We start from the raw sequence: 22586 nt of genomic DNA, 5'->3' as shown, positions 1-22586 counted from the left end.
GGGCGGAGCTACGTCATGCACGCGTCATTTTTTGGACGCCACTCCCTGTTAAAGAGAAATACATGACTCACATTTTGTCGAAAATGAAAGTGTTTGTAAGCCCACTTTATACTATAAAAATAAATGTAATACTAAGTTATCATATATACATTACAAATTATATAATATAATTTTGGTTGTATAGCCTATGTAGGGCAGTTATCACAAAGGGAAGTTGTCACGAGGGCGATATGTCAGTAATTAGGTGTTTGAGAGTCAAAAGTCCAGTTAAACAAATGTGTAGCTCTCTAACAGTGGTTTTATGTTGTTTTCAAGTTCAAAAGGCTCTTAAATTAAAATATATTTCGTAATAGCTGTATGGTAAACAAGTCAACATAATAAAACTACACTAGCATATCAGACGAGAGTCAACAATATAATGAAGATAGATTTTAAAGGGCTAGTTCACCCAAAAATGAAAATAATGTCATTTATTACTCACCCTCATGTCATTCTACATGCGTAAGACCTTCGTTCATCTTCAGAACATAAATTAAGATATTGTTGATGAAATCCGATTGCTCAGTGAGGCATGCATTAAGAGCCATTCAAACGCTCAAGATCCATAAAGGTACTAAAAACACATTTTAAACAGTTCATGATTTCAGTGGTCCTATCTTAATATTATAAAGCGACAAGAATACATTTTGTGCACCTTCACTGAGAATAAGTCGATTCATTTATTTGTTGGAAACATTTAAATGATGCTTAAACGAGCATATTGAGTAGGCCTACAACTTGTCATTGTAATCCCCCTTTTCCACGATCACGGATGAGGAGAATCAGAGATTATGGGTCAAATTCAGCGGACAGACGGACACGAACACAATGTATTTTTATATTTATTTTAACAAATGACAACCACACTAAGCAATTTCATACCTTTATATAACCGCTATGAAGAAAATGTATAAAATGCTTGCATTTTAAGTGATACTGAAAGTTTATATTTTGGTGTCATCCGTTTTTCTGCATGTGCTTTATTTGTAAATAGAATTTGGTATCTTTAATATCAGTCTAAGTGCATTAAGCCTTTTCTTGAGAGGACACGAGAGGAAACCGTTTTTATAAACATGTTGCGTTCATATTTTGGCTCATTTGCCTATCTCCACGCAGTATGCTTTAATGAATATGTACAGAATTGTTTATTTGTCACATGAAGCGTTCTTCTTGTTAAGCATTTGAATGTCCCCGTCAAGTTCTGCTAATTCACAAGCACAGTGAGAGTCAGACTTGCAAAGGTAATGTTAATTATTAAACCAAACGAAATCAAAATGTTCAAAAACACTTAACAATGCCATTCTTTTATTGAGTGATAAGCAGTGGGTTTAATCAGTGCCATTAATAATAGATTTGCCATCCAGCGTCTTCTCGTCATCTCCTCGACCTGCTTCCCTTGGTGTTTTTACAAGTAGAAAAGGCGAAAAAACGTTTTTCACTGTCTTGTTTTCCCTCAGAACGATGATCTGAGTTACTATCACAATTATCGATGCAGCATTAATGACATACAATGGTGACATTTTTCACAATCATGACAGAAAACAAATTACTGCACTAAACTCAATAACGGAAAGGCTGCGCGATCCTGTCAAGATGGCGAATAAACAAAGAAGTTACCCAGAACTCAATGCGGCGTGACGTCAGATTCATATTCTCTATAGACCTTATGTAGCTCCGCCCCTTTTCAGCGCTGCGCTCGTTGTCTTTTGACTTCCGGCTTGTATTTCCACAGCGATCTTATGTATTTATGAATGAACTGCTCATTTTAAAATCTTCCCGTTCTACTGACATTTGTTAAGACACCCGCTTTAAACATAACAAAAGTTATCATGAGCATTGTAAACTCTACAACACGTAAATCCACTTCACCAGCTAATTATTCTTCAACAGCGATGCCATAGAAATATACAGGGCGACCACGGAAGTTCAAAGACAATATTCTAAAGATGGCGGCGCGCATGTTTCTCTGGAAAATTTGGTCTATATGGGCCGATTTCAAAACACTGCTTCATGATGCTTCTGAGCTTTATGAATCTTTTGTGTCGAATTAGTGATTCGGATCTCGTATCAAACGGTTAAACTGCTGAAATCAAGTGACTTTGGCATTCCGATTCACTGATTCGATTTGTAAAGCTCCGAAGCAGTGTTTTGAAATCAGCCCATATAGATATTGTTGAAAAGTCTTTATTTTGTTTTTTGGCACACAAAAAGTATTCTTGTCACTTTATAATATTAAGATGGAACCACTGAACTCACATGAACTGTTTAAAATATGTTTTTAGTACCTTTATGGATCTTGAGAGTTTGAATGGCTTTGCTCCCAATAGAGGCCTCGCTGAGCCATCGGATTTCATCAACAATATCTTAATTTGTGTTCTGAAGATGAATGAAGGTCTTATGGCTGTAGAACAACATGAGGGTGAGTAATAAATGACAGAATTTTCATTTTTGGGTGAACTAACCCTTTAACTGAAAGGTTGGACTATGATTTTATTAATAAATGTTAAGCAATGGCAGTTTTAAATTTTACAATTTTCTAAAAAGCCTACAATACATTCTTAAAAATAAATGTTCTTTATAAGAATTTATGGCTCCATGAAGTAGCCTATCCATTCCACAAAAGGTTCTTTAGATTATTAAGAACTGATCTGGAAGATTCTTTGGGAAACCAAAAATGGTTCTTCTATGGCATTACTGTGAAAACACCCTTTTTGGAACATTTTTAAAAAGTTTAGGCTGTTTAATTTTATTATCTTACTCCATATAGTGTGACAACATGCCCTATTATTTCTTAAGTGTCTTTTTCTTCTCTCACTGCTTGAATATTCATCATCATTATTAATATTGGATGTGAATAATTTTATTTATGCATTGTTTCCCATTTACAATCCCAGTAACATCGTCAACAGGTAATATGAATTCCCGTCTACCCATATAGGGTTAGAACGATTCTGCACCTTGATGAACCCAATATTGCATAAATGGGCCCTGGGAAGTATGCCAAGCAGAGCAGAGGATTCATTAAGAACTTTTAATTTAATTGCAATATTCAACCCAATATATTACATATTAGACTTTGAATAGGAATGTTGATCCAAATTTTGTTTTGCACCTGTCTGATTAAATTAAATGTCATCAATGCATTTTTATGGGTGGGTCCACACCCCTATAAAGATGCATTTATTGGACAGGGCTTTGTCAAGGAAACTAAAAAGACAGTTTTAATTATCACTTTCAACAGCATTTTAATTGCAGTGTATAATTCTTTTTTATCAGATGTATATATAAAATGAAAGTGCTCTCTATTAGTTGGGGCCTGTATTATGTGAATAATTACAGATTCGTCTGTATTCAGCAATCCCAGTTCCCCTTTGAGCTCCATGGCAATATGCTGCTAATGCATGCAAATGAAAGTGTTTGCCAGCTGGCTTGGCAACAGAGGAAAGACACAGAGTGTGTGCAGAGACAGGGTGTCTCTTTCTTAAGCTTGTTCATTAAATATAAAAAAAAAAGGAATATGCCTTGTAAATCGAATATAAAAATCAGTATGTATTCAATTATTTTTTTCCATTAAGGAGAAAAGTGCAACATTGTAACTTGAATTCATCTGGTTTGCATAAAGTTTTCTCACAGATTCATAAACAATGCAAAAGATACACTTGCTTATGCTCTATTGCATGATCACCCCTGGGGAATAACTGAAGATTAAACATCTTGGGTTGTAGCCAATCTTTTTGTCTTTTAGTTATTTCTTTATTCACTTGTGTTGTAGTACAGTGTTTCCCAACCCTGTTCCTTGAGGCACACTAACAGTACACATTTTCCAAATCTTCCTAATCAAACACACCTGATTCAACTCAGTTCGTTAGTAGAAACTTCAAGACCAGAAATATATGGTTCAGATAAGGGAGGCATTCAAAATGTGCTGTTGGTGTGCCTCCAGGAACAGGGTTGGGAAACACCGTTGTAGCATTCCTCAATTGAAAGTTACTTTGAATAAAAGCATCTGCTAAGGGAATACATTTACACTCTAGAAAATGCTAGGTTAAGAAATAACCCAAGTTGGGGTAAATATGGACGAACCCAGCAGTTGCGTTAAATGTTTGCCCAACCTGCTGGGTAGTTTTATTTACCTCAACTATTGATTAAAAATTACTATATTGCTTGCTTAAAATGAACCCAAAATAGGTTGGAAATTGTAATTTATTAATATTTTAATAAATATTAATTAATTTATTAAATTGCTTATTAATAAATGTTCACCCTTTGATTATTACTGTTGCCTCTAGTAATTATGTGTCTGATTTTTAATTTCCAACCTATTTAAGGTTCATTTTAAGCCAGACATACAGTCATTTTTAATCAATAGTTGAGTTAGCTGCTGGGTTTGTCCATATTTAACCCAACTTGGGTTGTTTTTAACCCAGAATGTTTTTAGAGTATACGGAAAAGCCATGAGCAAGTTTTAATAATTGTAAATAACAATTTAATTGTCTTTGTTCTGGTAATACTTTACATGGAATCATATAAAATATATCTATATGATTTCCTTTAAAGCGTTAAAAATATTAAAAACTGCACAGAGGTAGAATGACATGAATATCAATATTTTCTATGCACATCATTTTTTGTAAACTTATATAATAATGTGGAACTAAGATGCATGAAAAATATTATTATTGTCATTGTTTTTTTTTTTTTATAAATAATAATAATAATTTAGAATATTAAATGTATCTTATATTAGTATTAGTAATTTTACTATTAGTATATGACCTCACAGACCAATATTATAATTTGAGTTTGAATATGCAATGAACAATTGTCTGTTTTGTTCTGTTCATTCATATTTTAGCCTATATGGAATCATTTAGCCTAATAAAATATGCCTATATGATTTCCATTAAAGCTTTAAATAAAACTTTAAAACCACACAGAGGTAGAATGACACGAATATATTAATACAAGCATTCGTCATTATTATTATAATAAACGATAATACTTAATAATAATAAATTGATCCCGTTGTAAGTAGAAATAATATTATTAGTAGTAATTTTACCATTAAAGCATAACCTCACACTAGCTATAAGCACTATTATCGGTTTGAATCGTGCAGTGAACTGCAGCAACACGGTGTACTGTCCCTTTAAGACGGCCATCGCTCCCGTTCTGTCGAGCCAGCGCCATTTTTTCAATGCAAGACTTGGCCTGCATAAATTATGTTCATGACGTAGTGCAAAAGAGCAAATTTGTGTTAATTTTTAGGCACTTTTCTGCAGATAAGGGGTTACCTTGGCTATTAAGGTGCACTTGCTTCACCGGCACGACAGTTAACGGAAAGACGTCATTAAATATTTAGTTGAAAAGAGAAGCAGCGCTTTCCCGAGCCTCCTTATCAATGCAAATAGCTCTTTTGTGTGCATTCGTAGCGCGCGTCGGAAGCTGTGAGATGAATTTTTAATTATGCATATTTAAAAGAAACTGTGGCAAAGCTCGCCGAAGGAGGAGAAATAAAGAAAATATCCCACCTTTCAGCGGGTAAGTCGTGAATATGATCACAGCTTGCATGTATTTTCGCACAACGCTATACCAACTCGAGGAAGCGAAATGAGTTTTTGGTTAATATGCAATGGTCTTAATTAGCATAATTTATATATTTATGATAAAGAGAAAGGAAATACATCAAATGCCGTCCCGAGTCATGGCATATTGGCATGTGAGGAGTGTGGTCAATAGATGAAGTGTGTGTCCCGTGGGGAGAGTTTTATTATTGCATTGTCAGTGTGTTTGGGAGAGCTGCATTAGTGCCTCACAGGCCTGCTTGATGTGTAACGTAAATGCGCAAGGCTTACATAATGCTCTATTGTTTTTAGGATAATTTACATGCGCATAATGATAATGCAAGACATATATCTTACAATTCGCTTGCATGATGATGGCATTGCAACATGTTCAGTCGATTTTTTTCAATGGAAATAATGTAGCAAATATTTATAAACTGTTTACATTCTACTATGAGCTACCTGGGCTCTAATATTTTAAGTTGACAACCTTGAGAGAGGGCGTCATAGACGTGACGTTACACACTTGACTACGTCAGGATTATCTGGTCAATGCCTTACAAAGTTTTACCATAGTAATCATAGTTCCCGCCAAAATAGTTGCTATATACTTATTGTTATTACTGTAAAATCTTCACATTATTAGTCACAAGCTATGGTATTATAGCATAAGCTTTACAATTGTGGATTTTTTAAGGGTGTGCTGCTAGTCACCATCATATTTTAAACAAAATACAAATAACCTATTCATATTGCAATAAGCTAGTAGTTTTGAGACACCTTAAAGTAATTGACGCTATTGTAATGTTTTATATTTATAGTAGGGATACTTTATTGTAAATTATTTGTTAGATTTAGTTGCTCAGCATCTTTGAATATCTGAATCAACATGATTCTTTCATATTGTAAAGATTGAAATGAGATGTCAGATTTAGTTGTACTGTCACATATTTTGTACCTTTAATATTTAAAATCATATTTTTTCTTCCACAATGTGAAGTATTTCTGCTTGAAATGTGATATTTGTCAGATTTAGTTGTACCAAGTCACATTTTTGTTCCTTTTATAATGTCAATATTTTTATTCTTCAATGTGAAGTATTTCTGATTGAAATTGTGTGTTCAGTGATTATAAAATTTAAGACTGATCTTAAAGGGTTAGTTCACACAAAAATGACATTTATTACTCACCCATAAGACCTTCGTTCATCTTTGGAACACAAATTAAGATATTTTTGATGAAATCTGATGGCTCAGCATTGCCAGCACGATAATTAACACTTTATCCAACAATATCTAGTGATGGGCGATTTCAAAACACTGCTTCATGAAGCTTCTAAGCTTTATGGATCTTTTGTTTCAAATCAGTGGTTCGGAGCATGTATTAAACTGCCAAAATCATGCCCCCCAGTGGTGAACCATTGAAATTTCGAAACACTTATGATGTAACAAATCCTCATTTACTGAAATCACGTGACTTTGGCAGTTTGATACACGCTCCGAACCACTGATTCGAAACAAAAGATTTGTAAAGCTTCATGAAGCATTGTTTTGAAATCATCCATCACTAGATATTGTTGAATAAAGTCGTTATTTTCTTGTTGCTTCATAACATTAAGGTTGAACCACTGTAGTCACATGAACTGTTTTAAATATGTCTTTAGTAGCTTTCTGGGCATCTGAAAATGTTAATTATCTTGCTGGCAATGCAGGCCTCATTGAGCCATTTGATTTTATCAAAAATATCTTAATTTTTGTTCTGAAGATGAATGAGGGTCTTACAGGTGCGGAACGGCATGAGGGTGAGTAATAAATGACAGAAATTTCATTTTTGGGTGAAGTAACACTTTAAAATCATAATTATTTTCCTTAATGTGAAGTATTTCTGATTGAAATTGTATGTTTAGTGATTAAAAAAATGTAGGACAGGTCTTAATTTTATCCAGAAATTCATTAAAATTGGTCTCTGATAGGTGGTTGTAGGGGAGGTTTTGATGAAAAGGATATTTGTCTTATTACATTTTGAAATAACATGATAAATCATTCACAATAAGACCAGGAGCGTGTATTAAGAAGGTAAATGGGGTCAATTGTTATGTCATGGTGACTTTAACCTTTGATAGCAATAGCAACCTTAGTGACTAGTATTTTTTGTCTCAGGTGGTACTGCAGAGCTGGTAACATCCCCTTCAACCAATATGCAGAATCATTGATCTCCTCAGAGCTTAGACGTCATCATGGACACAGAGGATCTCCCATCAAACAATGCGCCACTTACTGTCAATGAACAGGTATTCATGAGTCAAGTCATAATTCTCATAACTTTCTCAAACCTTACAGGAAGTGTTACCAAAACACAGTTGTACCTTAACATTTCATCACACGTTCAGCCTCATGTCCCATGTGTGTGAGTGTTCAGTCTACGTTCACAGCACAAGCAATTCTCTTCTGGTGGTGAGGCATTTGCAGAAAGCATTGCTTTTGCTAGTTTTTGGGCAGACGCTCTTGTTTGTTTGCTGTACTCATGTCACTTGTGTCCTTGTTGGGTTGGTTGTTTGTGTCCTAATGTGTGCTTGGCATCTCTGTTCTCTTTAGCCATTCACTCTCTGACTGCAGAAGTGTTTTCTCAGCTTTTAGGTTCCTGCACTTTGAAATTCCCAGCACAAGACGACCAGGTACGCACCCTCTCCTGCCTCTGTACTGCTGAGCTGAGCTTCCCTCTCTGCCCGAGCCCTGCATTTGCTCCTGTGATGTTTCTCTGATCTCGACTGAAACATGATTGAGAAATGTTCTCAATAATATGCTTGATCAGACATTAAGCTGAGCAAAAGTCAAATATGCTGTTTTATATTATAATGCACTACCGTTCAAAAGTTTAGAGTCAGTACGTTTTTTTTTTTTTTGTTTTTTTTTAATGTTAATGCTCTGACACACCAAGCTGTTAGAGGGCCGGCACAGTTTTTGCTTCGGCTCTAGTTGGACATCGTCGGAGGTATTTTGGCCGATTGAGCATGTTGAATCGGTGGCGATGTGGTCCATTGACATCGCACTGTCAGTGAGAGGGAGAACTATGATTGGCTGTTCAGTTGAATGAGTCCGTGCACGAGAATAAAAGCGAAAGTGATGAAAGCAAGCAAAGAAGTCAAGATGACACAGACAAAAGTCGTTTCTAATAATCTTACCTGAGCATTCCAACGCGCAAATATTTTCAGAACAACATGAGCCGCCTGGAATGAAGAAAGCGATTAGCATGATTGATATTCAAAATGATGCAGCCAACGCAAGGCGACAAAACAGTCAGTTCAGTTTTTTTTTTTATTTCTTTCAGACAAATGGAGAAAAAATGTACTAACCCTAAACTTTTGAACAGTAGTGTATAAGTCAAAGACAGCAGAATTCACTTGGATTTCAAAAGCTCATGTTGACCGTAGAGTTCACATGGGTTTAATGTTAACATATTAGAACATCCTCTGCTGCTTTCTTTCCTAATTAGCTTTTTTTCAAACTATTGAGCCTCTTGTACAGCTGTTAAATGCATTAAACGTGCCAAGTAGGGCCGGGTGATACTGCACAAAATTACATGTTTTACATGCCTTTATTCAATAAATGAACCCAAAGAATAATGACATTTAATCAGGAATGCACTAATATAACACTGCATATTAAAGAAAAAATAATAATTATCTACATGTATTTTTTCCTAAAATATCACACAGGAACTTTCCAAGCACATTTTTGACAAATGCTGCGAATCTTTGATAAATCAAAAAGAGACAAATTGAACTGAATCACAATCAGTCTTTCACGATCTCAAATGTTTTCAATTTCCAAACCTTTTTTATGTTGTTTAGGACTAATAGTGTCATGAACTATTGGCATGAACTAAAAGTTTTAAATTACTAATTACAAATGCTCGATTCATAATCAGGCATGATTTGTTTATTCCTTGAGCCATATTGTCCAGTAATAGGAAGGTTAAAGGTGCCCTACAATTAAAAATTGAATTTACCTTGGCATAGTTGAATAACAAGAGTTCAGTACATGGAAAAGACATACAGTAAGTCTCAAACACCATTGTTTCCTCCTTCTTGTGTAAATCTAATTTGTTTAAAAGACCTCCGGAGAACAGGCGAATCTCAACATAACACTGACTGTTAAGTAACAGTCGGGATAATTAATATGTACGCCCCCAATATTTGCATATGCCAGCGCATGTTCAAGGTGTTAGACAAGGGCAGCCAGTATTAACGTCTGGATCTGTGCACAGCTGAATCATCAGACTATGTAAGCAAGCAAGAACAACAGCAAAAAATGGCAGATGGAGCAATAATAACTGACATGATTCATGATAACATGATATTTTTAGTGATATTTGTAAATTGTCTTTCTAAATGTTTTGTTAGCATGTTGCTAATGTACTGTTAAATGTGGTTAAAGTTACCATGGTTTTTACTGTATTCACGGAGACATCAAGAGAGCCATCGCTATTTTCATTTTTAAACACTTGCAGTCTGTATAATTCATAAACACAACTTCATTCTTTATAAATCTCTCCAACAGTGTGTAATGTTAGCTTTAGCCACGGAGCACTATCAAACTCATTCAGAATCAAATACTATACTCACATGATCCAACACATGCATGCAGCATGCATGATGAACATCTTGTAAAGATCCATTTGAGGGTTATGTTAGCTGTGTGAACTTTGTAAATGCACTGTATTATAGTCGAGAGCTCGGGGGACAGGGAGCGCGAGGATTTAAAGGGGCCGCAGCCTGAATCAGTGCATAGTTAATGATGCCCCAAAAGTTAAAACAATTAATTTAAAAAAATCTATGGGGTATTTTAAGCTGAAACTGCACAGACACATTCAGGGGACACCTTAGACTTATATTATATCTTGTAAAAACTGGTTCTAGGGCACCTTTTAAGTGAATAGTATACTACTGGTCATGTGATCTCAACATTGATTGGGATTGTCCTAATGGGGAAACCATGTCTGATAAAATGGCTTTTATTATGCTACTGATCTTAAAGGGATAGTTTACCCAAAAATGAAAATTATCCCATAATTTTACTCACCCTCAAGCCATCCTAGGTGTATATGACTTTCTTCTTTCAGCCGAACACAATCGGAGTTTTATCTAAAAATATCCGGGCTCTTCCCAGCTTTATAATGGGATTGAATGGCGTCTGAGTTTTTGAAGTTCCAAAAAGCATCATAAACGTAATCCATATGACTCCAGTGGGTTAATAAAGGCCTTCTGAAGAGAAGCAATGCATTTTTGCAAGAAAAATATCCATATTTATATCTTTTTTTATCACTGGCTTCTGGGAACATCCGTATGCAGTCCGTATATTAGTCCTGAGTGGAAGAGAGACCTCTGACCCGACACATGACGTATTGAACGCGGAAACGCAGAAGATGGAGCAAAACAAAACACCGGTCACAAATTAGAAGTCTAAAATGAGAAATGTTGGAGGATTTCGATCTAATAGAGGAGGAGCTTGAGTTTGTTGCCCAGCCCTATTTGTTTGAATCGCGAGAGGCGTCTACTCTCATCTCAACTTCTACATCCTACGTTATGCATCAGGTCAGAGGTCACTCTTCTGCCTGAACTTAAATCACATATGGCTATTACCAGAAGCCAGTGATTATAGTTTATAAAGTTTTAAATATGGATATTTTTCTAAGAAAAATGCATCTCTTTGCTTCAGAAGGCCTTTATTAACCCCTTGGAGCCGGATAGATTACATTAATGATGGATGGATGCACTTTTTGGAACATCAAAAACTCAGGCGCTATTCAATCTAATTACAAAGCTGGGAAGAGCCAGGATATTTTTTAATATAACTCTGATTGAAAGAAGAAGAAATACATATACATCTAGGATGGCTTGAGGGTGAGTAAATTATGAGATGATTTTCAATTTTGGGTGAACTATCCCTTTAAGTATGTACATGATTTTAAATTATTATTAGAAATTATTTAGCAAAAGTATTTATTTTCTTTAAATAAAAAAAAAATGGAGGAAGAAGTGCACCTTAATCATCAAATAATTAAATAAAAATGAAAAAAGCACAATAAAATCGCCCTGCTCTAGTTGCAACAGTTTCATGCTCTTTGGCTCAGCAAACCTTATCAGTATTTTAATAAAATGTCTGTGAGATCAGAATACACACACTGTTGTAAACTCATCCATAACAGACCATGGCGCATTTTCATCTTGTCAGCACTGCCCCCCATTACCCCCGAAAGGAGAGCATTTATAACCCATTAAACCCCTTCCTCCAGGTCATCGTCATGTCAGGTCAGGAGACCATCCGTGTGTTGGAGGTGGAGGTGGATACAGCCTTGTCGTCTTCAGGGGCTGATGAGAAGGTGGAGTCAGGGGGCGAGGAGGGCGCTGGTCAGACCCTGGATGCCGCTGAGGAGGGTCCGTTGGACAGTCCAGTAACCACAAACGCTACTACACCTGGTGAGGCTGATAAAATTGACTGATATAAATAACCACACTAGTTTTGGTATCATAGCAACCCAGTATTCAAAGCCAACATCATCAAAGAAGCATTTAAAGTCATAATTGTCATAAATGCATGGTTGGAAAGAGACACTGTGATGTTTCCTATGCATGGAAGACATTCTAAAATAATAGGTTTCAGCAAATCTGACTCTGTTTTCATGTAGTGTCTGTGGAGGTCTCAGCACCTGCAGTCCAGACTGCGGTCTCCACAGCCCCCATCAGTGTGTCTCCAGCCCAGCCGCAAACCAGCGTACCCATCACCGTCCAGGCCTGCCCACAGGTGAACTCCATTTTTCTTTTTAAAAAGAGGATATTTTTGCCGTTTAAAGGATTAGTTCACTCCAGAATTAAAATTTCCTAATAATTTACTCACCCCCATGTCATACAAGATGTTTATGACTTTCTTTCTTCAGTCGAAAAGAAATTAAGTTTTTTTTTAAGGAAAACATTCCAGGATTTTTCTCCATATAGTGGACTTCAACAGGGTTCAATGGGTTGAAGGTCCAAATTGCAGTTTCAATGCAGCTTCAAAGGGCTTTACATGATCCCAACTGAGGAATAAGGGTCTTATCTAGCAAAACAGTCATTTTCTAAAAAAAAAAAAAAAAATGAATATACTTTTTAACCACAAATGCTCGTCTTGCCAATCCAGTGTCTACAAAGCGAATGAGCAAAGACTAAGTCAATATTTCGCCCTACCGCGGTACTTACGCCTGACAATTTCTGACATTTTGGCCTTGAGTTTCTCCAGCTCTAAAGGCTCCACCCTCTTCTGGAAAGGGGGCAAGGAGCAGCAGCTCAGTTGCATTTAAAGGGACACACATGAAAATGGTGTGCTTTTGCTCACATCCAAATTAGTTAATAAATGATCTTTGGTATTTCAAGCTGACACTTCACACATTCTGGGGACACCAGAGACTTATATTACATCTTGTAAAAAGGGGCATAATAGGTGCAAATGTCAGCAAAGTACCTGTAAATGTCAAAACATTTGAAAAACTAAATCTGAATATTTGAATAATTAAATCAGTTTGCCATTACCCTCCCAGGTCCTGACTCAGGATGGTTTGGCCTCTCTGATGACTGGCATGCTTGCCCAGCAGGGTTCTTTGGGTCAGCCCCTGCTCATTCCTTTGAGTATGGCCGGATCTGTGGGTGGTCAGGGTGGTCTGGCAGTGCTCACCTTACCCACCGCCACTGTCGCCACCATCCCTGGTCTCACGGCAGTCAGCCCTGCCGGAGGACTGCTGAAGCTGCCGTTTGCAGGTCTGCAGGGTATGGTGCTTGCACACATATTGCATACTCATCAGGTGCAAAGAATCTTAGAAAAAGTGCATATTTTATATTAATTGTATGGCATGAGATTCAATTTAAAATGCATGGATTAAATGCAGCATATTGTGTTTATATGAAATGGTATTTTTGTCCAGACCAGTCAGCAGTTCAGAATAATGACATTTTTTAATAGTAGAAGGTGTTTTACTGAGCATACAAACTCCTTTTGAAATTTGATTGTTACAACAGCCTGTTATTATTTTTTTTCCAGCTGCTACTGTGTTGAACTCTGTCCAGACGCAGCTGCAGTCACCTGCGCAGGCAGTCCTGCAGCCCCAGGTGTCTGCTCTGCAGTCCGTACAAGCGGCCCTGCAGCCAACGCAGGCCACGCCAGCCACCACCGCATCTATTGTGCAGAAGGTGTCAGAGCCTAGTGCTTCTGTCGCAACACTTCAGACTGCAGGCCTGTCCATCAACCCTGCTATTGTGAGTAGGGAACACTTCTAATATGAATGCGTGATTCATGATTTAGGGATTAGTCGTAATCATATATGTGGAAAATTGTATTTTTAAGATTTGAAGTAAGAATGCACAGTGTATGGGGACAATATTGGTGCCTAACCAATTTACAATTTTTTTATTTTTTTATTTATTGGATTCTTATTGGCTAGTACTGGATATTTAAGAGGACATTTCTTAAAGACTGCTTTCATAAAAGTACTACTATAGGTGCTATAGATGCACCAGTCAACCAGCCATAAATCTTTTTTTTTTTTTTTTTTTTTTTTTTTTTTTGGCCGATCTCTATTTCGGAGTTGCGCACAAACTGCATTGCAATCGTTTCACAAAATGTAATTTGTGTGGAAATATTATGAAGTCTGTTAACAGAATGTTAAAACAAACCAGAGACAGAGCACACTGAAGACGGACGTAAAGAGGAGAACAGAGTCGTGCCAGCAGAGCAAATACTGTACCAGGCACAGCAAGCTCACTGTTCGTGATGCTCAAAATATCAGAAGAAAAATATAAATATTGAATTGGAGATGGGGTTTATATGAATGTATCTCTGAAAGGGAACTGACTGTCTTCAGAAAGTTTCGATGTTGTTTTTTTTTCTCTGTATAAAGTAGCCTTTATAAGCGCAGCGCTGCTTTGTGGACAGCTGTAACCAAGGAAACTGTTGCTGTTTCGACAGTAAGCACCACCTACTGTCAGAGAGTGAATTTGCATTTTCATTCAGTCCATCTTCTGTTTTTTTGTTTTGTGCAGGTGTTTTTATGTAATTATAATAATTATTATGTAAATATTTCATAAATCACATGCAAACTAGATGGAACTTTTTTGGTGAAAATTGTACAATTTTAAACCTAAGCTCACCTAAAACCATTTTTTGCGTCTTTACAAGGATTGCTAGTTTCTTTCAGGTAACTCATCTAGCCTTAAAATGCTAAAATGATTCATAATGAATTTATATAAATCTAATCAGTGTTTTTTTTTTTTTTTTTTTTTTTTTTTTTCTTCTTCAGATTAGTGCAGCCTCTCTGGGTGCTCAGCCTCAGTTCATCAGCTCTCTTACTACAACTCCTATCTTCACCAGCGCCATGTCTAATGTGGCTGGACTCACAAGTCAACTCATTACCAACGCACAGGGTCAGGTTAGTACTACGTTTAAATGTACATTTATTCATTTAACAGACACAATTTCCCCAAGGGCAAGCCTCCTTGCACAATGATTTACCTACCCATCTCATTAGTTTCATACCTGTTTTAGGTGATTGGAACACTTCCTCTGCTGGTCAACCCTGCATCACTGGCTGGAGCTGCGGCAGCCTCTGCGTTACCCACTCAAGGCCTGCAGGTCCAGACTGTGTCCCCACAGCTGATCTTGAACTCCCAGGGCCAGATCATTGCTACGATAGGGAACGGTCCGACAGCAGCTGCCCCATCCGCCGCCTCCGTCCTCCCCAAAACCACTGTGCCCCTGACACTCACCAAAACCACCACACAGGTACCATTTTGTGTAGTCTGTGCACCATTTTTGTACTTTCTAAGCATCACTATATATTGGATGAGTAAGAAACCACTCAGAATACCCTAGCAACTGCTTAGCAACTACCTAGCGATGCTCTAGCATCCACTCAGAATGCCAACATAGGCTCATTGGAGAAATGTGCTACTACCTACGTTCACACAGCAGCAGAATACAGTTTTCAGTCCTGTATTTGAGTCCTTATTATGGTTAATTACCATAACTCAAACCTGTAAATGCACACTCGATATATACAACAACCAGTGTAATAAAATGTCAGATTCACGTTCACCTGTTTTTAAAAAACTGTACACTCTTTTAGTGCCACTGACTGGTCATTTCACTTTGTAGATGTCACAAAACATGCAAGAATCAATGTAATATCATTTTGCAGAAAATTCGCCACAGTAAATTCTGGTTTTCCAATGAGCAGAATGCCCTAGCAACCACTTAGCGACAGTCCAGAACACCCAAGCAGCTGCCTAGCACCCATTTAGCACCCTACCAATTTAATAGCAATTGACTATACCTTAGAAATTACCTTGCAATGCCCTGGCAAAATCAGGGGGTGAGTTTTGCACATTTTCTCTAGAAATATTTGTAAAATGATTGTCATATTTGATCATGGGCTGTTATTTGTTCTATAGGGTCCTGTTGGGAAAGTGGCCCCATCCAAAGTGATCATTGCTCCCCAGCCACAAGTAGTTAAATCAGTCACACCCCTCACCTCTACTGGCGCCATTGCCTGTGGAGACATGCCTACCGTGGGGCAGCTTGTCAGCAGTAGGTTTATATTTTACTGGTAGTATATCATTACTGTTTATGTTTGCATTTACAACCTTCTTCAGTCACGTAATTGAATAGGAGCAATTCTTTAAGACTGTTTAGATCAGATTTCAGTTTTAAAGATTGATATTTCAGTGACTCACGGGTAAATTACTCATGTTGTTTATGATTTGGACAGGATCCAAAAGTCCTTATTCAATTTTTGTTTTCGTTAGAGCCACAGTCTGCTGTGAATGAAGAAGAGGCCATTAATCTGGAGGAGATCCGGGAGTTTGCCAAAAATTTTAAGATTCGACGGCTCTCTCTGGGGTTGACACAGACTCAAGTGGGCCAGGCTCTCACTGCTACAGAGGGTCCCGCATACAGTCAGTCAGCCATCTGCAGGTTATTCTCTTTTCTGTCTTCTCTTTGTTTCTTTCTTTACGTGACATATATATATATATATATATATATATATATATATGTATAATATAATTTTATAGAGAGAGAGAGAGGGCTTGACATTAACTTTTTTGCTCACCGGATTTCAAAAGTTACTAACCACTCAGCATTTTCACTGGTCACAATTTTGACATCGATACCATGGGGAAAAATTGCCATAGATATATAATATAATCTGTTAATTTGGCAGGAGGTATTTTAGGCTGCTGTCACTTTAAGGCCTGACGCACGGTTCCATTAATCTGTTACACATGCGTTTTCTTTCTCAACTGTTTACGACCGGCATTTTGACATTGTGTTTATTTGACTGTTTAAGCGCAATAAGCAGTGAAAAAGAACTCAATTTAGTACTGAGCGGCGGCTTTATGTGCGTGCACTTTGAGTGTGAGCACAAAATCTGCTGGAATGAGTAAGATTATGTGCAATACCCACAATCCCATGACAAAATTCAAGCACTGTAACACTAACGATATTCATCCAGCGCAAATGAAACGAGTGAGTGAGGGGAGATGGGTTTGTGTGTCAACTCGCTGTCTGTGAGATGAGAGCGAGAAACACAGCTGTTATTGTGTTTTTTTTTCTGCGGAAAAAGATTTAAATATTGGAAGCGTTTCAAATATTTTAGTATTGAAACATGTCGAAAAATCACTTTTTGACAACACTACATTGCACTTAGTTTATTTCAGATGTTTAGAAGACTACAATTGAAAAATGTATTTTTTATTGTTTTTATATATATATATATATATATATATATATATATATATGTATGTGTGTGTATATATCACACACACACAGACACAGGTGCTGGTCATATAATTAGAATATCGTGAAAAAGTTTTTTTATTATTATTATTTCATTATTTTTAAAAATTGAAACATTCACATATTCTAGATTCCCTACATGTAAAGTAAAACATTTCAAAAGTTGGAAGTGGTTTTTGCGCTGTGGGCAGGTGCTAAAGTCCTGCTGCAAAAGGAAATCAGCATCTCCATAAAGCTTGTCAGCAGATGGAAGCATAAAGTGCTCCCAAATCTCCTGGAAGATGGCTGCATTGACTTTGCACTTGATAAAACACAATGGACCAACACCAGCAGACGTCACGCCCCCCCCAAATCATTACTAACTTCAGAAACTTCCCACTAGACTTCAGGCAGCTTGGATTCTATGCCTCTACAGTCTTCCTTCAGACTCTAGGACCATGGTTTCAACATGAAATGCAAAACTTTCGACCACTGTTCACTGTCCAGTTCTTTTTCTCCTTAGCCCAGGTAAGATGCTTCTGACGTTGTTTCTGTTTCAGAAGTGGCTTGGTAGTCCTTTTCCTGAAATTGTCTGAGTGTGTTGACTCTTGATGCGCTGACTCCGGCTTCATTTGACACATTGTGAAGCTCTCCCAAGTGTCTGAATCGGCTTTACTTGACAGTATTCTCAAGTTTGTGGTCTTCCCTGTTGCTTGTGCACCTTTGCCTACCCAATTTCTTCCTTCTAGTCATTTTTGCATTTAATATGCTTTGATACATCACTCTGTAAACAGCCACCACATTCAGTAATGACCATCTGTAACTTACTCTCTTTGTGGAGGGTGTCAATGATTGTCTCCTGGACCATTGCCAAGTCAGCAGTCTTCCCCATTAGTGTGGTTTCAAAGAACAAGAGATACCTGGAATTTATACTGTAGGGATGGTCATTTAATGAAACTCAAATGTAAATATTCTGATATTTTGAGATACTGGATTTTGAACTTTCATTAGCTGTACGCTCTAATCAACAATAAAAAAAAAAAAAAAAAAAAAACTTTTGAAATGTTTTTTACTTTCTCAAGTCAAGTATAAATGAAAGTTTCATTTTTTTTTTAAATAATTTACAATAAAAAAATGAACTTTTTCACGATATTCTAATTATATGACCAGCACCTGTGTGTGTGTGTGTGTGTAAAATAATATATATAATATATATAAATATAAAATTATAACTTACTTATTACATTCAATATAAAACCTGTTCTCAAATATAAGTGCCGGAAAGATTCACATTCCACTCCAATATCTTGTGTGTTGACACTTTGCCTCTTGTTTGAAGATTTGAGAAGCTTGACATCACTCCTAAAAGTGCCCAGAAGCTGAAACCCGTGCTGGAGCGCTGGCTGGCAGAGGCTGAGCTCTGGAATCAGAAAGGCCAGCAGAACTTGATGGAGTTTGTGGGCGGAGAACCCTCCAAGAAGCGTAAACGGAGAACGAGCTTCACGCCGCAGGCCATCGAGGTCCTCAACACTTACTTTGAGAAAAACTCCCTTCCAACTGGCCAAGAGATTACAGAGATCGCAAAGGAGTTGAATTATGACAGAGAGGTGGTTCGGGTCTGGTTTTGTAACCGTCGACAGACTCTGAAAAATACAAGCAAGATCAACGTGTTTCAGGCCCAGTAGGATGATGGCGTGTCTCTTAGAGTGCAACGGAAGAACTTTTTGGACGTTGATGTATTGGTGCTAGTTGCAAAATGACTGAAATAACTGATTTGCTGTTGTGATGAAGCCAGCGGCACTTGAATTGTGTGCGGTCTTAGAATAGTATCTTTTTTTTGTTTTTTGTTTTTTTGTTTCCGTTATACTGCATGCAGAGTGACTTTTTGCCATGCCACCACAATTTTCAATGCTAAAATGGCTTTTGAACTGTTTAAAATACAGAAGAAGCTACGAAATCCTGAAGTTGCTGTTTTTATAGACAAAAAATAAGCACTTCATTAATATATAATAGAGAAAGCTTGCAAATATGCTTTCTCATTTAGTTGTTTTTGTTTTTGCAGAAACTAACTATTGGCTGTTAAAATTGCTTTTCGCTGTAGCAATTGCAGCTATGGCTTCTGACTACGTTTAGTACATTTAAGAGGCTATTTAATCATTTGACTGATTTTATTTTTATTCATGCGTTCATATAGTTTTGCTGTAAACTTTAAGCTATGTTATTGTACAATGTTTGAGACAAATAATTGTTTTTTTTGTTCATCTTAAAACTTCCAAAAAGTCCATCTGAGAGGGTGTATTCAGGTCTTTATTTCAGTACAGTGGTTCCCCTGTCTTTGTGCTTAAATACTGTAGATGTGGTTCAGTCAAGTGGACAATCATAGTACTCTGAATCAGAAAGCATGCCCTGCTTTTATGTGGCTAAATCCAATTTTTCCATTTCAGCTGTCATCGTAATTTCATACGCCGGAGAATTGTATGAGTTCAACTGTTTTAAATAGAAAACTGTACCCGCTATCAAAGATTACAATGACTGACGTACTAGAACATGTCCTATGGATTTTAACAGAAAGCAAATCTTTATTTCAGGAGATGATATTGAAGACAAACTTGCGTCTATACCTACACGGGGCACTTAAGAAACATGATCTGTACTGCTGAAAGTCTGTTTTATTGTTGATCGATGAGCCGACAGACAAGTGTTAAAAGATTTTACTATTATTAATGAATTTGGATTGTGCTCTCATTTGTTCTCTTATTGTGGCAGCAATATTCACAGGTGAACATTTCCCCATTTAGTAAAACAGCCCAGACAGAAGTTTGTTGTAACATGTTTCACATGTTTGTTCTAAGCATAAAGCTATATTGTTCTTATGGACCTTCAGTATTTATCTAATGGATTCTTATCTTGATTGGTACAATACCATACATTTACATTTTAATGTTGTGAAGAAGGAACGGTATTAGACATGTTTTAACAAACGCTATAAACATAGACTTAACATGTAAAAAAAAAAAGCAGCATCTGTTCAACATTTTAATCTGTGCAGAACTTATTGTTTTTAAAATGATTCCTAAATGCATTTACAGATTATAAACAATGGTACGGTACTCCATTAACTATATTTATTTTGTATCAATTGTAATGTTTGGTATTAACTTGTTATTGTAATAAATTAACGCTAAACAGATTTGTTGTATTTGATTTTAATATTTGGTAAATAGCTTTTGACATCTTGCCAGTCATGATTGTATTCTTCATACTCAAACACATTCAAAAAGTAACCTGTAGACATCAAAATATACGGATCAAGTTAATTTTAAATAACTGTCCAGACAACATAAAGGTAATATGTTCCATACAATGTGTTGTAACCCTTTTAGATTTTGGTTTTGGTTTAACTATAGTGACACTAACTGTAGCAGGGCCTTAAACACCATAATACCATCATAATAAAATCAATATGGGTTTTTCAAAAGAAATCATGCTAAATATTAGAAGGCTAGTAATGATGATAATAATGCAGTGATCCATGGCTTTTATGGTTTCGATGGCCTTAAAATAGCATGTACTGTATATTTGTTACTATGCAAAAAAAAAAATTGCCATTGCCATCGTAACCATATTTTCCACCAAAACATCAACACTGTATTTATTATCCTTCCTAAAATCATAAGCGTGGCATCTTCAAAAAAAAGTGTATGAAGCTTTCAGAATTCTTTGTTTTTATTGATTGATGTAACAACTGTGGTATTTTTGGCAGAATATTGAGCCAAAACATTTGGGTACTTTTGTTTATACTTTTAATAGACCTTGATCAGAGCAGCACCATGGAGGAGGAGGAAGAACAAGAATAGCTATGACAGGTATGAAATCAAGGCTGTTAGGGATAGGCCGTGTTTTCAATGACATCCACTGTAAAAAAGCTTAATAAAGCTCCTGGATCACTTATTTTCCACAGCTCATGTTGTCTGGAGTTTGTCTACTGACATTTCTTGGAACAATCTTTTTGCAGTATTTTGTCAGCAGAAACATCTAAAAACATTAACACTGAAGAGATATAGTACTCAGCGTAAATGAGTACACCCCCCTTGAAAAGTAACATTTTAAACAATATCTGAATGAACACAAAAACAATTTCCAAAATGTTGACAAGACTAAGTTTTATATAACATCCGTTTAACTTATAACATGAAAGTAAGGATAATAATATAACTTAGATTACACATTTTTCAGTTTTATTCAAATTAGGGTGATGCAAAAATGAGTACACCCCACAACAAAAACTACTACATCTAGTACTTTGTATGGCCTCCATGATTTTTAATGACAGCACCAAATCTTGTAGGCATGGAATGAACAAGTTGGCGACATTTTGCAACATCTATCTTTTTTCCATTCTTCAAGAATGACCTCTTTCAGAGACTGGATGCTGGATGGAGAGTGATGCTCAACTTCAGAATTCCCCATCAGTGTTCGATTGGGTTCAGATCAGGAGCCACTGAATCACTTTCACCCTGTTCTTCTTCAGAAATGTGTTTAGGATCATGGTCATGTTGGAAAAGTGCATGACGACCAAGGGAACAGAGTGATGGTAGCATCTTCTCTTTCAGTATAGAGTAGTACATCTGTGAATTTATGATGCCATTAATGAAATGCACCCTTGCAGCACTCATGCAGCCCCACATAAGGACACTGTCACATCCATGTTTCACTGTAGGCACCATGCATTTTTCTTTGTATTCCTCACCTTTGTGACACCATACAGTTTTTAAGCCATCAGTTCCAGAAACATTTATCTTGGTCTCATCACTCCAGAGTCCCAGTAGTCTTCATCTTTGTCAGCATGGGCCCTGGCAAACTCTAGGCAGGCTTTTTTGTGCCTGGGCTTTAGGAGAGGCTTCTTTCGTGGACGGCACCCATGCATGCCATTCCTCTGCAGTGTACGCCATATTGTGTTATGGCAAATAATCAGCCCAGTTTGGCTTTCTACTTCTTTAGATAACTGCAGTGAACTTGCATGACGATTTTCTTCAACCCTCCTCATAAAAGACGCTCCTGTCAAGGTGTTAACTTCCGTGGACGACCTTGACATCTCTGAGATGGTTGTAGTTCCATCTTTTTTAAACTTTTGTACCACTTTTGCGACAGTATTCTAACTGATAAGTAAAGCTTTGCTGATCCT

The 22586-nt window shown here is 36.8% G+C and overlaps 1 protein-coding gene across 4 annotated transcripts; it reads left to right on the top strand.

Moving 5' to 3' along the window:
* Positions 1-5214: 5214 nt before the first annotated feature.
* pou6f1 (POU class 6 homeobox 1) lies at positions 5215-20503 on the top strand. 4 transcript variants are annotated; one of them, XM_067371028.1, is made up of 12 exons: positions 5215-5580; positions 7763-7893; positions 8233-8277; positions 11898-12081; positions 12291-12406; positions 13176-13392; positions 13673-13887; positions 14928-15056; positions 15173-15409; positions 16078-16213; positions 16432-16600; positions 18741-20503. In XM_067371028.1, the coding sequence occupies exons 2-12, from the start codon at positions 7840-7842 to the stop codon at positions 19084-19086; spliced, it is 1848 nt and encodes a 615-aa protein (XP_067227129.1). In that variant the 5' UTR covers positions 5215-5580; positions 7763-7839; the 3' UTR covers positions 19087-20503. The 4 variants fall into 4 exon arrangements, with proteins under 4 accessions (XP_067227129.1, XP_067227128.1, XP_067227130.1 ...); XM_067371027.1 differs by having other exon boundaries at positions 13176-13401; XM_067371029.1 differs by lacking the exon at positions 8233-8277 and having other exon boundaries at positions 13176-13401.
* Positions 20504-22586: the final 2083 nt, after the last annotated feature.

Source organism: Chanodichthys erythropterus, chromosome 20, assembly GCF_024489055.1.
Source record: "Chanodichthys erythropterus isolate Z2021 chromosome 20, ASM2448905v1, whole genome shotgun sequence".
Taxonomy (NCBI): Eukaryota; Metazoa; Chordata; class Actinopteri; order Cypriniformes; family Xenocyprididae; genus Chanodichthys; species Chanodichthys erythropterus.
Note: the sequence above shows the minus strand (reverse complement) of the source record. Positions and strands in the feature narration are given on the sequence as shown.

Coding starts and splice junctions, on each gene's coding strand:
- pou6f1 (XM_067371027.1), top strand. CDS start 7,840: ATGGACACAGAGGATCTCCCATCAAACAATGCGCCACTTACTGTCAAT. Junction 16,214..16,431: donor CGTGGGGCAGCTTGTCAGCA/GTAGGTTTATAT, acceptor TGTTTTCGTTAG/AGCCACAGTCTGCTGTGAAT. Junction 16,601..18,740: donor AGTCAGTCAGCCATCTGCAG/GTTATTCTCTTT, acceptor TCTTGTTTGAAG/ATTTGAGAAGCTTGACATCA.